The sequence below is a fragment of the Lampris incognitus genome, chromosome 7 (genome assembly GCF_029633865.1).
Source record: "Lampris incognitus isolate fLamInc1 chromosome 7, fLamInc1.hap2, whole genome shotgun sequence".
In the NCBI taxonomy this organism is placed as follows: domain Eukaryota; kingdom Metazoa; phylum Chordata; class Actinopteri; order Lampriformes; family Lampridae; genus Lampris; species Lampris incognitus.
This window is the reverse complement of record NC_079217.1, coordinates 65,105,379-65,132,398: the sequence shown is the minus strand read 5'-3', so window position 1 is coordinate 65,132,398 and position 27,020 is coordinate 65,105,379. Positions and strand designations below refer to the sequence as shown.

The 27,020-nt window shown below is 48.3% G+C and overlaps 1 protein-coding gene across 2 annotated transcripts in view; it reads left to right on the top strand.

Moving 5' to 3' along the window:
* Window positions 1-9,827, top strand: part of spint2 (serine peptidase inhibitor, Kunitz type, 2) — a 30,951-nt gene extending 21,124 nt beyond the window's left edge. For both annotated transcript variants that reach the window (XM_056283205.1, XM_056283204.1), the window contains 6 exons: window positions 1,308-1,469; window positions 1,783-1,866; window positions 4,556-4,726; window positions 4,959-5,009; window positions 5,710-5,818; window positions 6,690-9,827. In XM_056283205.1, the coding sequence (XP_056139180.1) occupies window positions 1,308-1,469; window positions 1,783-1,866; window positions 4,556-4,726; window positions 4,959-5,009; window positions 5,710-5,818; window positions 6,690-6,780 (668 nt within the window). In that variant the 3' untranslated portion in view covers window positions 6,781-9,827. The remainder of the gene's footprint in view (window positions 1-1,307; window positions 1,470-1,782; window positions 1,867-4,555; window positions 4,727-4,958; window positions 5,010-5,709; window positions 5,819-6,689) is intronic.
* Window positions 9,828-27,020: the final 17,193 nt, after the last annotated feature.

Genomic DNA, 27,020 nt, shown 5'->3' with positions numbered 1-27,020 from the left:
AGAGTAATCTGGGGGGTTTTCAACTGGACTGAAATCGTCCAAAAGGGGTGGTACTCCACGGAACACTTGACGCTGATTGGACTGTGATATTCAGATGCATGACAGAACAGTTGCAGCTAGCCCAACACTGGTGTAGAATGTGATGGGAAAAAAAATGTCTCCTTGTCCTCTTTGGTGGTGCATCGCCCGATCTTCCTAAGGAGCAAACCTCCTCTGGTCCTTTCCCCAAACCCAGATCTGATCCTCAGAAGTGTCTTCTATGGATTCAAATTTGTGGAAGAAAAACACTTTTAACTTAATAAAGACATCTTCGGTGGGAAGATGGCGGCGCGAATTCACGTTCGCAGTGGCCTCACCCAATACCAGTGTGGGAAGATGGCAGTGTGAATTCACGTTCACAGCAGCCTCACCCAGTCCCGTCCATGCAGTGTCTTTGTCCATGTCTGTGTCTAAGTTTTTGTCTTTGTTGGCTGGGAGAGCTTGGTTTGCTGCATCCTGTGGGCCCAGGGATCACGGCCTTGCCCGGAGCTGCACCCAAGGAGGTAACACCAAGGGCAGTCTGACAGGATGCAGAAGCGGGGCAGGCTAAGCTAACTGCTAGCCCATGCAGACCGGCAGTTCTGGTAACACCAAGGGCAGTCTGGTGGCGGCCTCACCTGGCGTTGGCTGTGTTTTTGATGTTGTCGTGTGGAGTGCGGGGAGGTGTGTCGAGGGTGTCTGGCTGGGAGAGCTGGCGCTGGATCGGCTGGGAGGGCTTGGTCTGCTTCATCCGGTTGCCACAGGGACCACGACCCCTGCCTGGAGCTGCGCACGAGGAGGAAACACGGAGGGCGGTCTGACAGGATGCGTAATCAGGGCAGGCTAGGCTAACTGCTAGCCCATGCAGACCGGCGGTTCCGACAGTCTTGCTGGCTGGTGTTCGTTCCCTTGGACAGTGATTTTTTTGTGTCTTTAGTTTGGATATATGTGTAAGTTTGAATATGTGTGTTCTTGTAGTTCTTGAGTGTTTTTGTCTGTATGTTGTACTGCTGTGGGCTGGGGGAAACGGCATTCAGTTTCACTTCATGTGCACAAGTACATGAACAAAAGAATTGTTCCCGATTCCTGATTCATGCTGGCATCTGCTCAGATGTTCTCTACCGTTAGCTTAACCTGTTAACCGCGTTGATGTGACACCAAGGCAGTGACAGCGCAGCTCCTCCTGATTGTTTGTGGGATGTACAACAGTACCTAGGGAAGGCGGGACTTTTGAAAACATAGGCAGCTGATTAATCGGATGTGTTGACTCTGTCCTGTTGTCCAATCAGAGATGTGTGAGGCGAAACCAAAGGTGGGTCCATGCCGCGCCGCCTTGAGACACTGGTACCACGACGGCCAGACACGCACCTGCAAAACTTTCATCTACGGTGGTTGCCGAGGCAACAAGAACAACTACGTCACTGAAGAGAGCTGCAGGGCCGCATGCACAGGTGAGAACACCCCCCCCCTCTCTCGATCTTGGTGTCTCTCTCTCCTTCTCTATCTTGGTGTCTCTCTCTCCTTCTCTATCTTGGTCTCTCTCTCGGTCTCAGTCTCTCTCTCTCTCTCGGTCTCTCTCTCTCTCTCTCTCTCTCTCTCTCTCTCTCTCTCTCTCTCTCTCTCTCTCTGTCTCTCTGTTATTCTTTTGTCTTGCTCTCTTGCTTTCTGCTTCTCTTTTATGCAGTGTCCCCCCTCAGCAGTTGACCCTTAAACAAACATGAAGATTCACCTCTTCTTCCTTCTCCTTATTTCTCTTCTCCTCAGTCACAGTCATCCCCTCCTCCAGAAAGGTTCAAACAGAGACTCAGACTCCCAATGCTGAGGACCAGGCAGCCAAGGACTACAAAGGTACAGATTACTATCATCAAACCAGAGTACTCGTTTTAAACTGGATTACTTACTGACATCATACCAGATTACTAACAAAACAGAATTAATGACATCACACCAGGTCTCTTGGTCTCCTATGATGTTACGTCTCTCATCTCGTGCATTCCTGTTGATGAAGCAGTGGAGGTGGTCTGTATGAAATGACAAAACGACCCCACCCTTAGCGATAGGACCACCCTAGCGCCACCCTTAACACTGACCAAGTGTGTCTGTTCCTGAAGCTGTGTCTTCAGTCCACATATTTCACATACAGGGGGCAGTACGATAGGCAGAGGCATGGGGGCACTATGGGTTCCCCAGACTCACCTGTAGTGGCCAATTTGTATATGGAGGAAGTGGAAAAGAGGCTCTGATGGGACAACACCTAGCCACCCAGGCACACCACCTAGCGATTGGTTCAGATTTGTGGACGACCCCGGGAGTTAAAACTAAATCTCAAGGATGTAGCACATTTCACCGACCACATTAACTCTGTGGACACCACATCAAGTTCACCAGGGAGGATGTGGAACATGACAGGGTAGCATTTTAATGTTGTGTTCCCACCAAACGCAAAGTGAATTTTCGCCTCGCTTTACTCGCGCGAGTTTGGCTGCAGGATCGGGTATGTGAACCTGCAAATTCTCTTCCGGGAAAATAGGAGGGGACGAAGGACACTGATGCCAGGACGTCACTGACATCAGGAGAATCTCAACCTTGCTAGGCTTTTGCGACACAGCGTCAACGCAAATTTCTCGCTCAAATTGAACTTGGCAGAAGATGCAAATGATGCGAAATTCACCTATTCACCTCGCGTTACTCGCGTCATTCGCATCGCCCGGCACGAATACAGCTGAATTTGTGTGTATTCGCATCTTCCCAGTGACTTCATAGGTAATCTCATCGCGCAAACAAATTGCTTCACGTTTGGTGTGAACACAACGTTAAGACTGTGAAATTGTAAATGGTGATACTGATCAGTACTTAAGGTTTGACTCTCATCATCCACCTGAGCACGAACGAGGAGTCATCAGGATGCTGTACCACCGAGCTGACAACGTCCCCACTGACACAGCGGCCGGGGAAGGGGAGAAATCCCACATTAAACAGGCCCTGGTTAAGTATGGTTGTTTGTCGAAGCCAGGAAGACGCCCAAACAGTGCAGAGGAGGACAACAACTGTCTGAGCGTAAACCAGTGGTGATTTCTTGTAGAGTGTCAGAACAGTCGAGACGGGTATTTTCCAAACACCACTTCTCAGTTGCTTTCAAACCCCGAAACACGCTGTGCCAGAAGTTGGTCCAACCTGAGGACCGGATCCCCCGGTTCTAATGGGGAGCCAAAGAGGCCATCTATGTGAAGAGGGAATGACTATCCCTGAACTGGGGGGGGGGGGGGGGGCTGTTAAGAGCCCAGACACACCAAACCGACTAGCGGCGACGAAGGCTGACTGTTGCGTCACCCGCCGTCTGCCCCAAATGTAGCACTTGAATAACCACAAAGACTACAGCCGACGGCCTTGATTCGCTGGCTTAGCACTGATTCGCTAAGCTGAACAGCCAATCAGAGTGATCTCTCTCACCAACGGGCTGCGCCAATTCAACATACTGAATCGGCCGAAAAGCTGCCAACAGGGGTCCCACTAGTGCCGACGGTGCGGGACACACTGCAAAAAACTAGGGTCACAGACGCTCACCGACGGCCCGACACTGGCCGACGGCCCGATGTGTCAGGGCCTTAAGAGTACACGTGTCACCATCGTACAGTGCTGTGACTGCAACCATTCCCCAACCCTCTGTGAATAGTACACATGGCCGTTGTAACTCTAGTTAGTGGTCACGCCATATTTGCACATGAAACTGGTCATTGGTTTGGGTCGTTATGCCACTGTGTTGTTTATAAAGGTGGGACACCTGCAGTCAGTGAGACGGAAGAGGTCCCTTAGATGATGATGAAACGGTTCTTTCAATAAACGTTGTGTCCAGATGAACTGATTCAACCTTCTGTGACATCAAACCTGGTTACTAGCATAAAACTAAATGAGTAACCTTGAACCCGTTCACTGACGTCAAACCAGATTACTAACAAAACTGGATTAATGATGTCAAACTGGATTAATAACATGAAACCAGATTACTTCCATCACATGGGATTACTAACATCAAACTGGATTACTGACATCAAACCAGATTACTAACAAAACTGGATTAATGATGTCAAACTGGATTACTGACATCAAACCAGATTGCAAACATAACATCAGATTACTTCCATCATATGGGATTACTGACATCAAACCAGATTGCTGATTTTTAAACCAGATTATTAATTTTAAACCAGAAAGCTAACATCAAACTGGATTACTGAGATAAAACTGGATTCCTGAGATCAAACCGGATTACTGAGATCAAACTGGATTCCTGAGATCAAACTGGATTCCTGAGATCAAACCAGATTACGAACAGGAAATCGGATTACTGAGGTCAAACCACGTTACTGACACTGAACGAGATTACTCACATCAACCCAGATTATCAACACAAAATCATAAACGAGATGGTAAATTGGCTTCCTGGTTACAGGAGATATTTTACGGTGACTGGGTTCATCACTTGACCAAGTAGTTGGTTGTCTGTTTTGTTGAGACTGACCTTTGAACTCTCCATCAGAGTACTGTGCACCGGCCGCAGATACCGGTCCATGCCGTGCGGCCTTCACCATGTATTACTACCAGCCGAGCACCGGAACCTGCCAGACCTTCATCTACGGCGGATGCCGTGGCAACAACAACCGTTACCGCAGCCTGGAGGAGTGTACGGTCCGCTGCTCCGGACAACAAGGTGGACATCAGTCTTTCTTCTTTCTGTCTGTTAATTAATTCCACTTACCAAGCTAGCAACCTTGCGTAGCCAGACCCGTGTCTCACCACACTGGGCGAAACCACTCAGAAGCTGGTTAGAAAAGGGTAGAGACTCAGTGGGCTGTCTCTCAGTATGTCTCACCTCGTCTTCTCTCTCTCCCCCCCCCCCCCCCCCGCACTTCCTGAATCTCCCCACCTGCCGCTCCCTTCAGGTTCGTTTGAAGAGCGAGGACATGGAAACCCACGTGACCACTGGACACCAGGTGGGATCTCATTCTCGTCACTTCCTCAGAGTACACCGCTCAGTTGCACTACCATCTGTCACCAATAGATGGAGCTGTTTGCCTTTCTCACTGCGCATTGCATAGGGTTCTCCCATATACCACTGTACATTTTTCCCACCCCTCTTTCTCCCCAGTTGTATCCGGGCCAATTACCCCACTCTTCCGAGCCGTCCCGGTCTCTGCTCCACCCCCTCTGCCGATCCGGGGAGGGCTGCAGACTACCACATGCCTCCTCCCATACATGTGGAGTCACCAGCCGCTGCTTTTCACCTGACAGTGAGGAGTTTTGCCAGGGGGACATTGCTTGTGGGAGGATCACGCTATTCCCCCCAGTTCCCCCTCCCCACCCCGAACAGGTGCCCCGACTGACCAGAGGAGGCGCTAGTGCAGCGACCGGGACACATACCCACATCCGGCTTCCCGCCCGCAGACACGGCCAATTGACTTACAACGACTTAGACTACATGCATGCATAAAGTATTAATAACTACACTGTGTCCTCAGATGGACATGTTCTAACAAGACTGTTCCTAATTTATTCTAATTTATTCAATTTTCTTTTAATTCAGTCTACTTTAGTCTATTTTTTGTTTATTTTAGTCTACATTGAAGTCTATTTCAGTATATTTTAGTCTGTTTTAGTCTAATTTAGTCTCTGTCTGTTGTTTCTCACCTGCAGCTTTCTTCCTGGTTGGGACTCTGGCAGTGATTTCTGTCCTGCTGCTGAGCTTCCTGGTCCTGATCATGGTCCGCCGCGTCAGACTGCCCAGACGCGCGTCTTCTGTCAGGTGACAGTTTGACCATACAATAATCAAGTCAATCTTTATTTGTATAGCCCAATATCACAAATTACAGATTTGCCTCAAGGGGTTTTACAGCAACACAATATTCAATACACAATAACATAAAAAACAACACACTGTACAGTAATTCATGCCAAGCCATGGTATCTTGTCAGGTCATATCAACCACACGTGTGTAATTAGCTGAACTATCACACCACAGAAATACACACCAACACAAATTTATCCTGAAAGGTCAAATTGAAGCCGTTTTTTATTTCTGTTGACTTGGCTCCCCCGTGTGGACACCAGCGGCAGTGTTTGACAGAAGAACAACGTTGCACGTCATAGACCTCCATTCATCCTCTGGTATCTGGTGTAATAGTTTAGTAGAGACGACTGAGAGACGCAGCGGTGCTTTAGAAAAACAGCTGCTTGTCAGATATACAGCCACAATAACCGTGGCTATCTATCCCGTGACGTCTGTGTGACGGAAACCATGTGGTCCGTTTTGGAGGGAAACATTTGGAGTCATGACATAGAAATATCTAATATTCCCGTTGATGGTCTTATATGATACTGTAAGTCATATAGAGGTGATAAAATTCAATACAGACTGATAGATAATCAGTGGAAAATCTCCTTGTACCAGCTTTTAATACCATTATAAAATAATGGCCTCACTGACCAGTAGGGATCGCTATAATACAGCACTTACCTTGTTTACTAGAGGCGTCAATGTGGGAACGTTGATCTCGGCACTTATTTTAGATCTGTCTTGTTGCTCTTGGTAATTGACAATCTGTTCTCTCTCTCTCGCTCTCTCTTTCCCCCTCCCCCTCCTCCCATTTTTCTTCCTCACGTCATACCCCCTCAGTGACAAGGAAGAGCTGCTCCCAGAGCCAGACGAGCAGTCCTCGTTGGAGTCCTTGTCCGTCCAGGGGAGTCCCAAGGTCGGGCAGGAGTAAGGCACGGCCCTGGCTTCAAACAGGGCTGATATACAGGGGGGGGGGGGAATTGCCCATCCAAAAAACAGATTTCAGACATTTCTTTCCTGAGGAACCCACATGACAAATGACCTTGTCTTTGGAAAGCGTGCCGAAGGCTCTCCTTAGCCATTCAGAGCCTCCAGCCATTGTTTGAGAATCCAAAGTTTGAGACGCTGAAGGGCAGATGAAAGTGTACAGGGTTCGGTTCCCAGGATTGACATGGTGGTTTGGTTTTTGGAAGTGGTCTTTTGTTTCGGTGTGTGAGCTATATGATGTCAGCTGATTCTCTCACCTCTTATTCTAAACATGAAGTCTGGATCCAAGTAGAAACCTCAGAACTTGTCTTCTACTTTTCCTCACTACCAACTTTATTTTGACAAAGTGATCTGTGCCTTTATCTAATGAGTCAGTTCATAACCTGTTATTTTGTAAAATCACTTTACAAAGTCTGTACTTTATAAATATGAAATGTATTTTAAATGTAAACGTTAATGTGAACCGCTCCCCGACGAGCTCGAGTACAATTTTTCAGAAATTTGTGGAAGAAATTTCAGGGCGTAAGGACGCAAAATCAGGATTTAAGTCTGAATTCAAACGCAGGATGCTGAAGGAACTGGAAGGCGGGAAGAAAAGGAGCGGTAGCACCCTACTAACTGTAAACGACGGCCTAAATCTCATCCGTTACGGGGAACGGTTGAAACAGATTCAGGCTTAGAACACCCCCCAAACCCTGGAGCACACTGAAACCACCACCGCTGGTTAAAAAGCCACCTTATTGCCCTGGGGCCCCGGCAGCTAACACGAGGTCCGCATCGTTAGCTTGAGTGGGACATGCTAGCGTTAGCCGTGCTAGCACAGCTCCCCATCACGCTAGTGTTAAGCAGCGGATATTGTGAAGTCTCACAACCACAAAGCTCTGTTAGCTGTTGCCTTTTAGATGCCCGCCATTTAAAGACGTAGGATTTTACATTTAGAGGGGTTTGTTGAGATTTCTACCGGATGTGATCTTGGAATACCTTTTCCCGCTTTTTTCAGGCTTCAGAAATCAGAATTGTTCTTGGTCCGGGGTTGTTGTTGTTTTTTTCTTCTTATGATGTTTTACCTCGGTTTGTTTCATTTCTTTCATATTTTAGTTGTTTTAAGTTGATCGTTCCCAGTGGTTCCCAGCTCAGATGACGTGTGCGGGGTACGGGGCGTTGTGGCGCTGAACCAGCTGCGATCACCCCGCCGACGTGACGTCACCCCGCTGACGTCCACGTTCCCCTAACCGCGGCGACCGGAAAAGACTTCAGCCGAGCGTATTGTGGACTTATTAAATATAGAAATACTGAATGCAGAAATGATTAAACACGACCCAGAGGAGCTCTCATTTGGCCTGAAACGTGATGAAAACAAGACTTTAACTGAACAGACGGCGAGTCGCGATTTCTTAAAAATGAATTTAAACCATGAGTCCGGTTTCCCCGTCGCACTAGTCGGAGTAAAGACGTGCTGAGCGCCACGGTTTTGTACAATGAAGGGACTTCACAATGTGCACTATGTACTGCCGAACGGTTTCTTCTCTTATTGATACTGTAGCGAATTCGGGGGGACTACGCAACCACTGGAACTGCCGCGGCCGGGACGCGAACCCGTATCGCCCGCACCGCAGGAAGCATCGCTAACTGCTAGACTAAAGGGTCACACCCGCGTGCCAGCGGCCAGCGTGTCTTCTTATCCATGCACGTTACACTATTAAATTATTTGGTAGAATGTATTTACACGCATATTCGGGACACATATAAATCAGTTTCGGGTAGTGTTTATAGAACTCTTCACGTCTGGTTGGGATGTTTCTCGTTCGTGTCAGTGTCACGCTAATGCAGATTTCCCACAATGCTTTGGAACGCATCAGTCTTTTGCCCACCTAGGTGGATGGTTGGCATCCGCCAGATTCCGGCAGATTTGATTGGTTGCCAGCTGGCCATTCGGAGCGGAGAGCTGACGCGGTTTACAAACGGGGCCAGTAAACGTCCATCCAATCACGTGATTTAAAGCTGAATCTAGTGCGGGACTTCTCAGGACCATCCCGTCGTTCTCGTAAATGTTCCCTTATGATTGGTTGTAGACTGGAGCGCGTACACATTGAAACCAGCAGGTGGCGGTAGAGATAGCATAAGGTTGCGTTGATACTATTGTCTCAAAACACTGAAGATATCTCCAGCGTCCAAACCGCCTATCCTGCTCTCAGGGTGGCGGGGTCGCTGGAGCCTATCCCGGAAGTCACCGGGCGGCAGGCGGGGAGACACCCTGGACAGGCCGCCAGACCATCACAGGGCCGTGAAATAGACTAAAATAGACTGAAATAGACTGAAAAATAGACTAAAATAAACGATGAATAAATATATATAAAGATAGCTGTAGGGAAAAATATATATAAAGATAGATGTAGGGAAAGTAAATATAAAGATGGGTGTAGGGAAAGTAAATATAAAGATAGATGTAGGGAAAGTAAATATATAGATGGATGTAGGGAAAGTAAATGTAAAGATGGATGTAGGGAAAGTAAATATATAGATGGATGTAGGGAAAGTAAATATAAAGATGGACGTAGGGGGGAAACTTTAGGACATTGCAGTGCAAGCCTGTTTCATGCGTCACGCGCTCATCAGCTGCCAAGGTGGTTAAACAACAAAGAAATAACAGCGAATAAATACCACTCTGCCCCACGCCACGCCCCTAGTTACGGTGCACAGCAACCAATGGGAGGACAGGAAACGTTTGAAAAATAACACCGGAAACATTCCAACCAATGGGGGAGGGACTGGGCTCGTATACAGACATATAGATGATACATATAGATATATATATATAGAGCGAGAGGTACAGATATGTTGGGTATTGGGTTGTTGTGGTTATGTCGGTCATTGAAATAGAAATGACATTTATACGTTGATTTTATTTTTCTTTACTCTGTCTTTAACTTGCACTACCAAACACTTCCATGTGAAAACACAAGAAATCACGAATAAAGACAAGAAATGGAAGCGTCGTTTCTTCACTCTCCACACTTTTATGTCGGCTGAACTGGTCTGTAGATGGTCTGTCTGTCTGTCTGTGTGTGTGGGGGGGGGTGATGGATGTCCTGACAGCTGCTGGTGGTCTGGTCCTGTGACGTCACAGTGTGACGGCTGTAACACAACACCAGTGACAGAAGATAGATGAGTTGTGTCTCGGCTCGAGCTGCGGCTCATAGTGTCCGGATGGCTCCGCTGCTTCAAACTGGTTTTCGGAAGCGTGACGTCATCCATCCCTTCGTTGGAAGAATCCGAACGTCCTGCCAATTCGGTTTTCTGTGGAAATGTTTCATGCAAAGTTAAACAAGTCAGTACACAAACACAATCTCGTCACCAAACTCCGTTCGACCTTTCCTCGATCCCAGACCCACATCCTCACCTCGATCCCAGAGACACGTCCTCACCTCGATCCCAGAGACACGTCCTCACCTCGATCCCAGACCCGTGTACTCCCCTCGACCCCAGACCCACGTCCTCACCTCGATCCCAGAGACACGTCCTCACCTCGACCCCAGACCCACATCCTCACCTCGATCCCAGAGACATGTCCTCACCTCGACCCCAGAGACACGTCCTCACCTCGATCCCAGACCCGTATACTCACCTCGACCCCAGACCCACGTCCTCACTTCGACCCCAGAGACACGTACTCACCTCGACCCCAGACCCACGTCCTCACCTCGACCCCAGACCCACGTCCTCACCTCGACCCTAGACCCGTGCACTCACCTCGACCCCAGACCCACGTCCTCACCTCAACCCCAGACCCGTGCACTCACCTCGACCCCAGACCCACGTCCTCACCTCGACCCCAGACCCACGTCCTCACCTCGACCCCAGACCCGTGCACTAACCTCGACCCCAGACCCATGTACTCACCACATCTCGCTGGAATCCATCCATTTGATTTTGGGATCTTTTAGGCAAACTGATAAAACGGTAAAGAAACGTCCTGACACCAATGCAGAACGGAGATGGGTCTGTTATGCCGCCACCGAGCCACTAGAGGGCAGTAATTGATTTAATGGACCCTCCCAACCGGAACCAGATGGGCACAAGGGAAATGCATTAATTTTGTTAATTTAAAACGGTGTGAACTTAGCTTCGGTTCAAACTCTGTTCATTCACGTGTGTTAGTTACCCTGACAATTTAATAGAACACATTTAAAGGTTTATTTGGATGAACACGGAGCAGCTTTAACAGAGGACGTCCAGTGTCTTTCTCGAAGGTTCAAGGCACGTTGTCTTTTATGGGACTCAAACCTGCAAACTTTTGGTTTACATTATGACCTAGACTGTTAAAAAACACAACTTTCTGTTATCAACAAGAAACAAATACTCTCGATACATACAACCTTCTGCTCTCCTGTACCCCCACACATTCCCGCTGCTACTGCCGGTTACTGGGAGCTGACCAGTACAACCACAGCCTTCTGCTGCTGGTTACTGGGAGATGACCAGTACAACCACAGCCTTCTGCTGCTGGTTACTGGGAGATGACCAGTACAACCACAGCCTTCTACTGCTGGTTACTGGGAGATGACCAGTACAACCACAGCCTTCTACTGCTGGTTACTGGGAGCTGACCAGTACAACCACAGTCTACTACTGGTGGTTACTGGGAGCTGACCAGTACAACCAAAGTCTACTACTGGTGGTTACTGGGAGATGACCAGTACAACCACAGTCTTCTACTGGTGGTTACTGGGAGCTGACCAGTACAACCACAGTCTACTACTGCTGGTTACTGGGAGCTGACCATTGCAACTACAGTCTTCTACTGGTGGTTACTGGGAGATGACCAGTACAACCACAGTCTACTACTGTTGGTTACTGGGAGCTGACCAATACAACGAGTCTTCTACTGTTAGTTGCTGGGAGCTGACCAGTACAACCACAGTCTGGTTACTGGGAGCTGACCAATACAACGAGTCTTCTACTGTTAGTTGCTGGGAGCTGACCAGTACAACCACAGTTTGGTTATTGGGAGCTGACCAGTACAACCACAGTCTAGTTATTGGGAGCTGACCAGTACGACCACAGTCCGGTTACTGGGAGCTGACCAGTACAACCACAGCCTTCTACTGTCAGTTACTGGGAACTGACCTGTAAAACCTAGGTCTTCTACTGTTGGGCACCTGGGAGCTGTCAGTCATCTCAGGATTCAACCCGACAACTCCTTTCCGGATCCTCTTGCCTTCCATCACCCCCTTTCCCCGACATGCGGACGTGCTCTGGAAAGGGTCCTATTACACCACGGAGAGCATCTCACAGATGAAGATTTGATCAGCAGCTTTTTGTTCCCCCTCGCCAAAAGCAGAAATTGGCGAAAAGTGTTTGGATCCGTCCGAGCTGAATGATCGAGTGGGATTTGAACCCGGTGCCGGCCTCTGGGGCCTGGCTGTGTGCCAGTGCAGCAGAAAGACTTTGAAAAGGCGTTTTGATAGTAAAATCAGACATGAAATCCCCTCCATCATCTGACGGTGACGGCGAAGCGCGGCCGTGGCCGCGGCACCGCGGACTCAGTGTGCACAGGCGAATTAACGCAGCTTTGATGTTGTGAGATGAAAAGTAACCGAGTCAGATTCCAGTTCCAACACTGCCGCAGACAATGGGAGTGACTCCGCGTTTCAAGCTGGAAATGTGAAACAGATTCCACCGGATTCCTTCCAGCAGCTTTTTTCTTTTTTGGGGGGGGGGGCGGGGGTAGACGGGATGAATGTGAGTTTACTTTGTTTCTCATTCATCACCATTTTAACCTTTAACCTCCCAGAGGTCTGCAGGCTGTGGGGGTGAGTAGTGTGGCGGCGCGGTGGTTAGCGCGGTCGCCTCACTGCAAGAAGGTCCTGGGTTCGAGCCCCGGGGTAGTTCAACCTTGGGGGGTCGTCCCGGGTCGTCCTCTGTGTGGAGTTTGAATGTTCTCCCCGTGTCTGCGTGGGTTTCCTCCGGGGGCTCCGGTTTCCTCCCACAGTCCAGACACGTGTAGGTCAGGTGACTCGGCTGTACTACATTGTCCCTAGGTATGAATGAATGTGTGTGTGTGTGTGTTTGTGTGTGTATCGGCCCTGTGATGGCCTGGCGGCCTGTCCAGGGTGTCTCCCCGCCTGCCGCCCAATGCCTGCTGGGATTGGCTCCAGCATCCCCGCGACCCTGAGAGCAGGATAAGCGGTTCGGATAATGGATGGAATGGAGGTGAGTAGTGGTGTCTAGCTGGAGCGGCAGCTTCTCACACATTCATCTGCCCCCATCACTTGGTGGCGATGATGCAACACGTCCTCCAACCCATACGACCACATAGGTCGTTTGTTCCTACCCTGCGACGCTGCTAATTATGAAGTACTGGTTTGAGGACATTGGGACTTCATTATTGTTCATGCGAAGTGAAGGTGTACAAGTGAGCAAACACAGCTTGGGGAGATTTGTGAAGAACCCAACAGTTTTCAAGAGTATAAATCGTTCTTGCACCGCCCCATTTCTTGGCTCGTCGCATTTTGAGCGGTAATGAAGGGCAAAGGTGATGTGATGACACCAGATTGTCGTTATTTACACGACCCCTAGATGTCGCTTAACTTTAAAACGTAAGTGTAGGTCGTAATAAGCTGCTTGTACAAACGACCTATGGGGTCGTTTTTGTTTTGTTTTGTTTTTTGGTGGAGGACGGTCTCCACTTGTCATTGACAGGCTCTTGAATTCCTCTCTGAAGTGATGTTTATGACAGCAGACAGAGAACCCCGAAGCAGTGGGCTTCAGATGGAAGCTAGTGAGCGGTGTGTTCAGGGTCAACGCTGTCCGACTCCTGCAGGGTTAAGATCTTGGTCGGGCTCCAGGAGAATGGGAGAGAATACATTACGTTTGGGGGATACTGGTTTACACGTGCTTTCGTCAGGATCCTGTCGGCGCTGCTTTAGATGGATTGTTGTACAGTGCACCCAAGGCCTGTCTGCTCCCATCCTGCAAAAAGAGGATCTTGAACATTCAGATGTAGCCATTATGATTTTTTTTTTCATTTTGGGAAATACAAATGTAGTCACTCTAACTGATGGCTGACGTATCAATACCCCTAATACTGCATCAGTACCCTTAAAATCCCCTGAAGACAGTGGAGATGGTGGTGAAGCCCACCCCTGCCCTGTGTGACTCTACTTACCACAGCGGAGTCATCCTGTTTCCTGAGCACCGCCGTCGCTCAGGGCCTCAAGTGGGGGCTAAACATCAGCTTCCTCATCAGTAAAGCACAGCAGAGGAGTACTTCCTGCGGCAGCTGCCACAGACAATGATGGTAAATTTCTACACCTCCATCACTGAGTCCATCCTAACCTAACCCACACCCGCAGACATGGCCAATTGAGTCTGTAGAGACGCCCGACCAAGCCGGAGGTAACACGGGGATTTGAACCGGCGATCCCCGTGTTGGTAGGCAATGGAATTGGTACTAATTCATAGCAGTACAAGCCTGTTTCGTGTGTCACGCACTCATCAGCTGCCAAGTTGGCAGTTTGGAAGTTTGAACAAACCCTGATGGCTCAAACCACTATCTGGTGTATCTGGTCCCGTGCGAGCCTTCTTTTAGTAGCTGCATATGTTCACTGAACTAGCCAACAAGGCTACTACATCAGCTAGCTTAGCTAACTAGCTGGCAAACGACAGTCAAGGTGAACTGGAGAGTGGCGCAGTAACATCGAACCGACGTTCACTTCACATCCACCAGTATCACACTTATAGCTTACACCTCCGAATATTGTGCGACTAAACTTGTAAACCATAAGACTGATGTTTGCTACCTTTTCCAACTATCTCCTCATCACAAGCCCTGAATCTACCGTCTCCCCCTTCTCTCTTCTTCTTCCTTTTCTCTCTTCTTCACAACCCTTGCCCTTCCCCCTTACTCCTGATTGGCCTTACGTACAACAGGTAAGTAAAATAAAACCCATTCGTCCATCCATTATCCGAACCGCTTATCCTGCTCTCAGGGTTGTGGGGATGCTGGAGCCTACCTCAACATATATAATCTCCCTCTCACCCTCTTTCGGGTGGTATTTGTCTTCCTCAAGCTCAGGCCCGAATGAAATGCTTGGCACCGAGAGGAGCAGCGCACAGAATCCACTCCTGGTGAAATGCAGGAGGAGCCCGGCCCGGAGACACCCCACAGAGCCCAGAACCTCCATGTGCTAAGCTGTCTGGCACAACAGAGTAGTTCAGCAGAGTCGAATCAAGTGGCCTCCAGCAAGCCAACACAGAGAGTGGTGCAAGTTTGACGAGGACACAGCCAGAATCATCAGGCAAAGGGAGACACAGACAAACGACTTCTCACGATGACAATGAATCACTGCCAGTTGTGAGGCAGAGAGGTTTGGTTTTGAAGAGGGCAAGACCACCAGACTCAACTACACCATGAAATGGAGGGCTGACGAGATCCACCAACTGCAGCAAGAGATTCAGACTCTGGCAAGGCAGTTCAAGGTAGTAACTGAGGAGGAGAAACCACCATGGGCTGAGCTCCATTTCATCATCAGGGAGAAGCGATAGACCACTTCCCGCACAACACTCTGAGTGACCCTGATAGAGAGCAAGAGCTAGGGCCCCTCAGAGCCCTTTTGGACATACCATCGCCCACACCAGAGAGCCCATCTGGAAGGAAGTCCAGGAGATGGTTATTGCAGCCGGAGCCAGCTCTGCTCCAGGACCCAGTGGAGTATCCTATAAGGTGTACAAGCACTGCCCAGAGCACCTCAGTATCCTCTGGAAGATCTGCGGGTGATTTGGCACAGGGGAACTGTAGCAAACCAGTGGAGGCAGGCAGAGGGAGTCTGGATACCAAACGAAGAGAGCTCATACGAGCTGGCGCAGTTCAGATTCATCTCACTCCTTAGTGTGGAGGGAAAGATCTTTTCCCCCTCCACAGTGTCCTATCCAGAAGGACGACAGACTTCCTTCATAAGAATTCCTACATCGATACTTCGGTACAGAAAGGTGGCATTCCTGGAGTTCCAGGGTACTTGGAACACACTGGAGCTGTCACCCAGCTGATCAGGGAGGTGCGCAAAGGGAAGGGTGATCTAGCTGTGCTTTGGCTTGACCTTGCCGATACATATGGCTCAATACCCCACAAGCTGATTGAGACTACCCTGGACTGACACCATGTACCCAGTACGATCAAAGACCTCATCCTGAACTACTACGGGAACTTCAGGCTCAAAGTCACTTCTGGGAACACATCTGAGTGACACTGTCTTGAAAAGGGGCTCATAACTGGGTGTACCACCTCAGTTACAAGAGTGCCATATTATAATATATCTATATACCATAGAGATGGTTCGAGCATCTGATTAGGATGTCTCCTGGGCGCCTTCCTTTGGAGGTTTACCGGGCATGGCCAACTGGGAGGAGACCCCGGGGTAGACCCAGAACTCGCTGGAGGGACTACATGTCCAATCTGGCCCAGGAACCCCTTGGGATCCCCCAGGAGGAGCTGGAGAGCGTTGCTGGGGAAAGGGACGTCTGGAGTGCCCTACTTAGCTAGCTGCCACCGCGACCCCGACCCTGGAGAAGCGGCTGAAGATGAGATGAGATGAGATGAGATATGTACCATATATACCAGTGGCAGTCATTGTTACCCAGGCCTCAACTGATCCGGTATGGAAATCTGACTCATGAGCCGCATATTTGATTTGGCAAAGGTTTTACGCCGGATGCCCTCCCTGATGCAACCCTCCCCATTTATCCGGGCTTGGGACCGGCACTAAGAATGCACTGGCTTGTGCATCCTCAGTGGCTGGGTTGAAGATGGATATATATATATATATATATATATATATATATATATATATATATATATATATATATATATATATATATATATATATATATATATATATATATTACCTTGAAGATATTTTACATCTAAATGTCCGATGTATCGACCAAATCAAGCCAAACTACTGGTATGTTCAGGACTACTTGTCAGATAAACAGATTTGCTGTTGATCCTGATCCTGGTTCTGGCTTCCAACGTTCATCCATAAAAGATGAGACCTGTATCCTCGCTGGAGCTGTCAGCTTCCTCTGGCAGGGAGCATCTCTCCTTTTTAACGATTATTTCTTTAAACAGAACTCTTCCAGGGCTGATTGAAGCCAGGCCGCTGCGACTGGAGGTCCTGCCAGCGGCGAGGCCTTCACCCAGCGGCCTCCATGTTGGCTGACTGACGCACGGCCTCCATGTTGAGAAATCTGTTTTTTCTTTTTTTTAAACAAAACATCCCTGCCTTGAATCCAGCTGGCCAACAGGGACCCAGAGACCCGGGACTGCTCCAATAGGAACCATCTGGACCCTGTGTGTGTGTGTGTGTGTGTGTGCGAGCGAGAGATGATGTGTGTATGACAGAGAAGGAAAGAATTTGTGTTTGTGGGGGCAGGTGTGTGTGTTTGTGTGTTTGTGTGTGTGTGTGTGTGTGTGTGTGTGTGTGTGTGTGTGTGTTGATAGCTGCTTTCTTGGCTGTGTTGTTGAACTCAGTGATCTAAAATTAGACCCCAAAGACTTTGTGTTTAACTTACTTCCCAACACACACACCCACACACACACAACACACACACACCCACACCCACACACACACACACACGCTGAAACACAGATCCCTTCCCACCCCCACCCCCTTCTCTCACTCGGGTTTTAAGAGACTGGCGTTCGGAGGAGAAGGGGGGGCATAGTCGTCCGACGACGTCACCGATGACGTCACAACTACCCTCTGTAATGACATCAGAGCTCATTTACGATGTAAAAGTTTTTCTCATGGTCGTGTTTCTGGTGAACGTAATTTTCTCCCATATTTCTGAATTATTGGAGAACACTGACAACACGTCAGGCTGAAGTGTAAATTTGTCCAAATACAAAAAGCAGAAAACATCTAAAAGATAAAAACGGTGATAGAGACGCATGCAGCCCTGTGGAGATGAGGCTATAGTTCAATGCATAAACAGAAGTTCATAATTAGAATAACTATAGTTGAAAGGTCAACATGTCCAGCGAGATTATACATTACAGTTCGTATTGTCATAAGGACTAAAAGTAAAAAGGTTAAAAAGGTTTCTATTTCATGTTGTGTGGTGGTTATGGGGCTACATAATTCCCCTTATTGAGCTGGTAGGAACGTTAGTTTACAGCTGCTGTTTCCTCGGTTCGGGTTTACAGTGACGCACTTCCGCTGCGCGGGTTTTGTTGTTGTAATGGTGGAAGGAATAAATGGTGCACGTTGTGTAGCCGAAAGAGGAAGTTGTCACGACTCCTGCTTGAGCTCCTCTGCAGTTGAACGAATATATACTTAAAATCCCAGGTACGCCTGGTTTAGGAGTTGAAGCTGTATGGTTAAAGAGAATAGCCATATTATTATTGTTTACGTTTCCTTTTATTTCCTTAATTTGTGTGGAAACCTTACAGCGAGCGGAAACCTGTTGAAACGATGTCCGCCCGGATACATGTGACGTCAGTTAATTCTAATTGGTTGCTAGAGGTTTGCTTAATTCTGATTGGGTTACGCTTGAGCATCGTGGGACGAGAAAGAGAGTTCGCGAAGAAGAGCAGGCGGGAGAGATGGCGGTGGCTCGGCGGAGGCTGGAGGACGAGAGAGACGGCTGGTTCCCCCAAATGGACTCCGTGCTCGCTGTGCGAGGTGTTCCCGTGTTGGCCGGACGGCCCAAGGCGCGCCGAGAGAGACGGCTTCTGGACCAAGCTTGGCCGGAAGGATCCACTGAGCGGAGGAAGACCACATTCGAGGGGGGTAAGGTAGACACTGGTTTTCTTTTGCCCTGCGGAGGGAAGAGGCCAACTTCTGTCTCACTGGGCCGCCACGGGCACCGAGCCAGGCCTGCTACGCGGGGTTTGGGGCGGTGTTGGCCGGCTGGTGTAGGACTCTGGGCCCATAGCATTGTTGGTGTAACCGGTCATTTTCTTGCCCGGTGCGGGATTCGATATGGGGTGTACTGCACCACAAGGCGACGTCACTAACCGCTCGGCTAAAGGGTCAGACCCGTTAGCTAGGGGCTAACGTGTCTTATTAGTAGTTTACAATAGTGTAACATGCATGGATAAGTAGACACGTTGGTCCTGGTCTAACGGGTCAGACCCTTTAGTCGACTGGTTAACGTTGTCGCTAGCGGAGTGGGAGACACGGGTTCGCGTCCCGGCTGTGGCGACGGTTCCCGGACTGCCCCCCGAATTCGCTACAATAGTTATAACTACTTGTAAATAATAGTATTCACTACTTTGACGGATTTATAGTTGATTTCCTAGTCCAGGAATCCAAGATACAACAAAATATTTCGCAAAAGCGACTCTTTCACACACAATAGGTGTTGAGAGCGCTACACACATTTTTTTTATTGTTTTGCATCCATTGATCATCACAGTTAAACGTGTGTTTAACTGTGATGTCATGTTGCTGCGACTCCGGTGTGTAAAACTCGTTAACGTGACGTCATGTTGCTGCGACTCCGGTGTGTAAAACTCGTTAATGTGACGTCATGTTGCTGCGACTCCGGTGTGTAAAACTCGTTAACGTGACGTCATGTTGCTGCGACTCCGGTGTGTAAAACTCGTTAACATGACGTCACGTTGCTGTGACTCCAGTGTGTAAAACTCGTTAACGTGACGTCATATTGCTGTGACTCCGGTGTGTAAAACGCGTTGCTGTGACGTCATATTGCTGTGACTCCGGTGTGTAAAACTCGTTAACGTGACGTCATATTGCTGTGACTCCGGTGTGTAAAACTCGTTGCTGTGACGTCATATTGCTGCGACTCCGGTGTGTAAAACTCAACGTGACGTCACGTTGCTGTGACTCCGGTGTGTAAAACTCGTTGCTGTGACGTCATATTGCTGTGACTCCGGTGTGTAAAACTCGTTAACGTGACGTAATGTTGCTGCGACTCCGGTGTGTAAAACTCGTTAACGTGACGTCATATTGCTTTGACTCCGGTGTGCAAAAGTCGTTGCTGTGACGTCATGTTGTTGCGACTCCAGTGTGTAAAACTCGATCACGTGACGTCACGTTGCTGTGACGCGACCGAACAGGGAAGCTGAACCACGACTCCAGGTTACCCTGAGCTGCTTTATTTTACTTTAGTCTGATTCGGTCCAGTTAATAATCCAGGTTCATTCATTCTTACATGTTGAACCCCCCCCCCCTTTCTCCTTATGTCATTATTAGCTTTATTCATTTTCATTGGTTATTTATTTAATTATTTTGGTTCATTTTCATATCTATTTTCATTGTTGTGTGTGTGTGTTTGTGTGTGTGTGTGTGTGTGTGTGTGTGAGGCGAGCTGGTCATCTGGTTTCTATCCCGGCAGTAATGAACCTTATTTAGCATGAAACACCCCTCCTCCTCTTCCTCCTCTCCTTCGCCTCCTAATCTTCTTCTCCTCCTCTTACCCTTCGTTTACCCTGGTGTTAACTCACAGCCCCCTCCCCTCTCCTACTCCCCCCCCCCACACACACACATTAAGCCCCCATTTAACCAGCTGTCTGACAAGGTGAAAGATGCTCAACATTCCTCTGGCATGACGTAGACCAGGAGTCCCCTTCAGGTTTTTGCACAGAGCACCAGTTTAATACTGGGAACGGGCCAACGGGGGCCAAGACCGGCCCTAACCTGCTGCACGTCCTTCCCAGCTCGCTCCCTCTGTCTAGCCAATTGGTACAAGTTCTTCTCTCCTTCCTTAGTGTCCAACCCAGGGGTGGGCAGTCTTATCCAGAAAGGGTCGGTGTGGGTGAAGGTTTTTGTTCCACCCAAGCAGTTACACACCTGTGTCTCCTAATCAAGGTCCTCAGCAACGACTCCACTGGTTGGTTAGTGGGACCAGGTGTGTAACTGCTTGGCTGGAAGGAAAACCTGCACCCACACCGGCCCTTTCTGGGTAAGATGCCCACCCCTCTAACCTCTCATACAACTCCCCATACGCCTTTTCCTTGGCCTTCACCACCTCTCTCTTCACTTTACGCTGCATCTCCTTGTACTGCTGTCCGCCCGCACCACCATCCCCCGTACACAGTAGTCACAAAACGTTGTTTGTGTTTCTACAAGATTTATGAACATGTTTGAAACACAGGAATACAAAAATAGATTAAAAAAAGAAACGAAAAACACGTAGATGCAAAAAAAAGAAAAGAATAAAAATGTGGCAAGGAGTCTACTTTTATGTCAGTGATGTCTGAGGAGGCCACCTCGAAGGTGTGGTATTGACGAAGGTAGGTTTGTTTGTAATGTTTCTACACTATTTGATCAAAAAGATAAACACTACACGGACTGTAGGCTAAGTCGACATTTATTTACGTTTCTTATTGAAAATCACAAATACGTTTCGACAGCTCTAAACCAGGATTCACGATAAGCACTGTATACACCAACCAGCCAAAACATTAAAACCACCTGCCTCATAGGTCTGCCTCGCGCTGCCAAAACAGCTCTGACCTGTCGAGGGATGGACTCCACGAGACCCCTGGAGGTGTCCTCTGGTATCTGGCACCAAGACGTTAGCAGCAGATCCTTTAAGTCCTGTAAGTGGCGAGGTGGGGCCTCAAGGGATCAGACTTGTTTTTCCAGTGCATCCCCCAGATGCTCCATCGGACTGAGATCTGGAGAATTTGAAGGCCAAGGTAACACCCTGAACTCTTTGTCATGTTCTGCAAACCATTCCTGAACATTTTTGTGGCGCAGGGTGCGTTATCCAGCTGAAAGAGGCCACTGCCATCAAGGAATACCATTACCATGAAGGGGTGTACCTGGTCTCTAACGATGTTTAGGTAGGTGGTACATGTCAGAGTAACAGCTACATGAATGCCAGGACTCAAGGTTTCCCAGCAGAATATTGTCCAGAGCATCACACTGCCTCCACCAGCTGTCTTCAGACCAGCCAAACTTCTTCCATTGCTCCATGGTCCAGTTCTGACGCTCATGTGCCCAGTACAGGAGCTTTTGGTGGTGGACAGGGGCCATCATGGGCACTCTGAGCAGTCTGCAGCTGCACAGCTCCGTACACAGCAAGCTGCGATGCACTGCGTGTCCTGACACCTGTCTATCATAGCCAGCATTCACTTTTACAAAAATTTGAGCTACAGTAGCTCTTCTGTGGGATCGGACCGGAAGTGCTAGCCTTCGCTCATCTAGCCATCACAATGTGGCCCTTGTCAAAGTCACTCAGATTCTTACGTTTGCCAATTTTTCCTGCTTCCGACACATCAACTTCAAGACCTGACTGTTCACTTGCTGCCCGATACATCCCACCCCTTGACAGGCAGGGGGCGCTGTAATGACATAATCAATGTTATTCACTTACCTGTCAGTGGTTTTAATGTTTTGGCTGATCGGTGTTCATGCTTCACATAAAGTCATCTGGCCAGTGGGCAACAACCATTTACGGGGGTGGCTAAATTAAGGAAAAGGCTACTCCTTGCTACACATACCCGGGCCCAGAAACACACACACTGTGAAAAGAGGTGCACACAAACACCAACAACAAACCTTTTGGGCCGTGGAGTACAGTGAAACCTCCTGCAGCGGGCCAGATGCACCACTCGGCTCTCTCCTAGACTGCGGGGAAACACCAAACAGCGATGCGATATCAGGACTTAGTATTTGGGGGAAGATAAATAAAGACAAACATGTTTTAATAAACACAGTGAGAAACAGCCTAAACCAAACACAGGCATACAAACAAGGCGTACAAGAAAGAAAAACCAACAAGCAGCAGTGCGGCGATCGAGGGAGAGGAGTATGAATAAAATGTTTACCACACTATAGAGGCACGGGCTCCCTCTCACCAACGTGTTTGTATGCCTCCCATAAGTCATCTATAGATCCCCTCTCCATTCTCGTCACCCAAATCCATCTAAATAATTACCCAGTTTTCCCCAAAAATGGTAAAGACATGATGAAAGCAACAAGATGCTATCTGCTACTCACCCCGGCACAAAAATCCTCACTACTAAAAGGAAACCAACCAGGGCCGGAAACCAACCAGGGCCGGAAACCAACCAGGGCCAGAAACCAACCAGGGCCAGAAACCTGCTGTTGGCAAAACACCTACCCAGCTTCATGCTTGGTAGACGGCAGGGAGCGTTTATAGTAAAGACATTATTGCTAACCTAGAAGTGAACGGCACACCAACCCCTACAATAGCCTCCGAAGGTCCGCTTTGACCGGCTAGAAAAACATATCAAATTAAACATGATTAACATGAATGAATTAAAAAAAAATCTAACGAAGGCCTTCCTTCATCCTGAAACATTCTGTCATGGTTTGCAGTGAATATGACTCATCGAATGCCTTGATGCACGCTCAGTAATGCAGGGAAGGAAGTCACAGAAGGGTGAATCAGTTCATCTGGATTCAACGTTTACTGAGAGAAACGTTTCATCTTAGGGCCCTGACACATGTCGGGCATTCAGTGAGCATCTGTGACCCTACTTTTTACAGTGTGTCCCGCTCTGTCGGCACTAGTTGGGCACTAGTCGGACCCCTGTCGGCCCATCGGTGAGAGAGATCACTCTGGTTGGCTGTTCAGCTTAGCGAATCAGTGCAGAACGTACATGCTAGTTGGCCATCGGCTGTAGTCTTTGCGGTGTGTTTAAGTGCTACTTTTTTGCCCAGACGGCAGGCGACGTGAGACGACGCAACAGTCGGCCTTCATCGCCAATAGTTGGTTTGGTGTGTCTGGGCGCTAAGTGACCTCTTCAGTCTTATCTGACTGCAGGTGTCCCCACCCTTATAAACAATGCAGTGGCATAACGACCCAAACCAATGACCAATTTCATATGCAAATATGGGCGTGGCCATTAACTGGAGTTACAGTAGTCATGTGTACTATTCGCAGAGGATTGGGGAATAGCTGCAATCGCAGCACTGTAAGATGGCGACAGATGTACTCTTAGGCCCCCCCTCCCCCGGTTTAGGGATGGTCGTTCCCTCTTCACACAGATGGCCTCTTTGACTCCCCATTCAAACCAGCGTTCCTCCCTATCAAGGATGTGCACATCCTCATCCTTGAAAGAGTGGCCACTGGCCTGTAGATGGTGTAGACTGGAGTCCTGGCCTGTAGATGGTGTAGACTGTGGAGTCCTGGCCTGTAGATGGTGTAGACTGTGGAGTCCTGGCCTGTAGATGGTGTGGACCGTGGAGTCCTGGCCTGTAGATGGTGTAGACTGGAGTCCTGGCCTGTAGATGGTGTAGACTGTGGAGTCCTGACGTGTTAGCTCTCCTGTGTTGTGCCATCCTCTTGGCTGGGGTCTGTTTGGTTTCCCTGATGTACAAGTCACGGCAATCCTCCTAACCTGATCATTGGGGATACCTGCAGTCAGGTGAGACTGAAGAGGTCACTTAGATGAGCGATGAAACGTTTCTCCCACTAAAGTTTGTATCCAGATGAACTGATTCACCTTTCTGGGATGAATCGTCTAATATTACTATTGTGTTGGTGGTTACGACTGTATTCTTACTTAAACAGTTATTTGGGCGTCCGGGTAGCATGGCGGTCGGTTCGAATACTCACCTGTGTTACCGCCAGCTTGGTCGGGCGTCCCTACAGACACAATTGGCCATGTCTGCAGGTGGGAAGCCAGATGTGGGTGTGTGTCCCGGTCGCTGCACTAGCGCCTCCTCTGGTCGGTCGGGGCTCCTGTTCGGGGGGCAGGGGGAACTGGGGGGAATAGCGTGATCCTCCCACGTGCTACGTCCTCCTGGTGAAACTCCTCACTGTCAGGTGAAAAGAAGTGGCTGGTGACACCACATGTATCGGAGGAGGCATGTGGTAGTCTGCAGCCCTCCCTGGATCAGCAGAGGGGGTGGAGCAGTGACCGGGATGGCTTGGAAAAGTGGGGTAATTGGCCAAGTACAATTGGGGAGAAAAAAGGGGGGGGCAGCATTATTATCATCAGTGTCTACTACTGAGTCCTCCTGCTAACTGAACTTGGCATTTTTAACTTGACATTGCGCAATAAATGTAAATATGATAACTAGCCAGCAGCCATAGTGCTTTGTATGTAATGCGCTAATACTCTGACTAGAGGCTTATGGGAACACAGAACGCGAGCTAGCCCGCTAACGACGTCATGACTCCAGTTCTCCTGTTGCTCCCCCGCAAGAGATGGGAGGATCTGAAGGAGAGGGGTAGAGAGGAGGGGTGAGCTGGAGGAGAAGCAAGCTGATAAGAGGGGAGTGATAGAGGGGTGTGGATGACAGGAGTGATGAGGAGAGAAGAAGAGGAAAATCGAAAGGAAGGATGAGGGATGTAAGGGAAAGGAAAAGAGAGACAGAAGAATCGTAGAAAAGAAAGAGCAGGAAAGATGTAGAGGGGAGAAAGAAGGATGGGAGAGAGAGAGAGAGCGAGAGAGAGAGGGAGTGTTAAGGGTGGGCTCAAATTTTAGAGTTGTTCCCACGACACCAAATGACCTCCACCTCTCGCTCTTGCTCTCTCTCGCTCTAAAAATGGGTTGTCTGGATATCTCTCTCTCTCTCGCTCTCTCTCTCTTGCTCTCTCTAAAAATGGGTTGTCTGGATGGCAGTTTGGTGACTAGCCATGAGAAGGGGGAGCAGAGAGAAAGAGAGATGGAGAAAAGAGCGCGAATAGAAAGATAGAATGGTAGAGATACAAAAATAGAGAGTTGGGTGCAATGAGAGTGGTTAAGAGGGGATGAGAGAGAGAGAACAGTTGTGTCATATCAGGAGCCTGAGAATTATTAAACCACCGGCATGGAAAATAGTTTAAATTCTAAAACTGATTCAGAAACAGGGGATGATGAGAGAGCGAGAGAGAGAGCGAGAGAGAGAGCAGTGTCTAGACTGGCCAGCCTGACCTCATTCAGCCTCTGACCAATCCACAAAGGAAATAGTTCTCCAACAGGCAGAAAGACAAGCAGACTTCTTAAAAGGTCCGATATACAATTCACAGGGAACGATGTTGGATTAGATGACGCAGTATGAAGCAGTATGAAGCAGTATGAAGCCGTATGAAGCCGTATGAAGTGACAAAGTTGGTGATACTTCTTATTTTCTGTATCGGACTAAATAAACCAGTTGGAGTCGGTTCTGTGGGTCACATCTGACCCGAGACTTTCTGAAATCAACCAGTCATTTGTGACTCAGTAATCTGTGTAAAGCTGCCTCTGGCTTATTTATTATTTATTTTCCCCTCTGATGTTGACAAAAAGAATCAACATTTTCGAGTCCTAAACAAAAGACAGACGTGTGAGGGGAAAAGTTTCGGTGGAATTCCCCTCTCAAGATTCAAAGGAGGTTCATTTGTCACATGCTCCATGTACAAGCACAATGAGCAGTGAAATGCTTTGTTGGCAAACTCCGAAACTGCAACAAGGAATAGAATTGAAAGTTCAAAATCCAGGGAGTAGTTGAGAGGTTAGTGGGACGAGCGTGCTGTGATTTTGCAAGAACTCAAGGAGAGAACAGATCAAACATGGTGGCGCCCAGCTGCAAGATCTAAATGCTGAAAATCCGCTACATCTCAGACAAAAATAACAAACTTCTTGTTAAAAATGAATAAAAATGATCCACTCCAAATTAAACTGGTCACCCCACGGAACTTAACGCCATATATTCCAGAAGGGTTGGGCATCGAGAACCGGTTCCAAAGTTCCAATTCCAAAGGACTCATTAAGAAATGTTAATTCAGGTTCTGCTTATTGGTTCCTAAACAAATGTCACTGGCACTAATTTCAGTTTCAGTACCAGGACCTGACTATCCATCTGTGTGGCTGTGCATGTAGTCAGGCGAGTGGAATGCATGGATATCTTCCTGTCTCCTAAACTACGCACTGGTGCTCTTTCTGGACTGGATGATGCTGCGCAAAGTGATATATATATATATATACACTACCGTTCAAAAGTTTGGGATCACCCAAACAATTTTGTGTTTTCCATGAAAAGTCACACTTATTCACCACCATATGTTGTGAAATGAATAGAAAATAGAGTCAAGACATTGACAAGGTTAGAAATAATGATTTGTATTTGAAATAAGATTTTTTTTACATCAAACTTTGCTTTCGTCAAAGAATCCTCCATTTGCAGCAATTACAGCATTGCAGACCTTTGGCATTCTAGCTGTTAATTTGTTGAGGTAATCTGGAGAAATTGCACCCCACGCTTCCAGAAGCAGCTC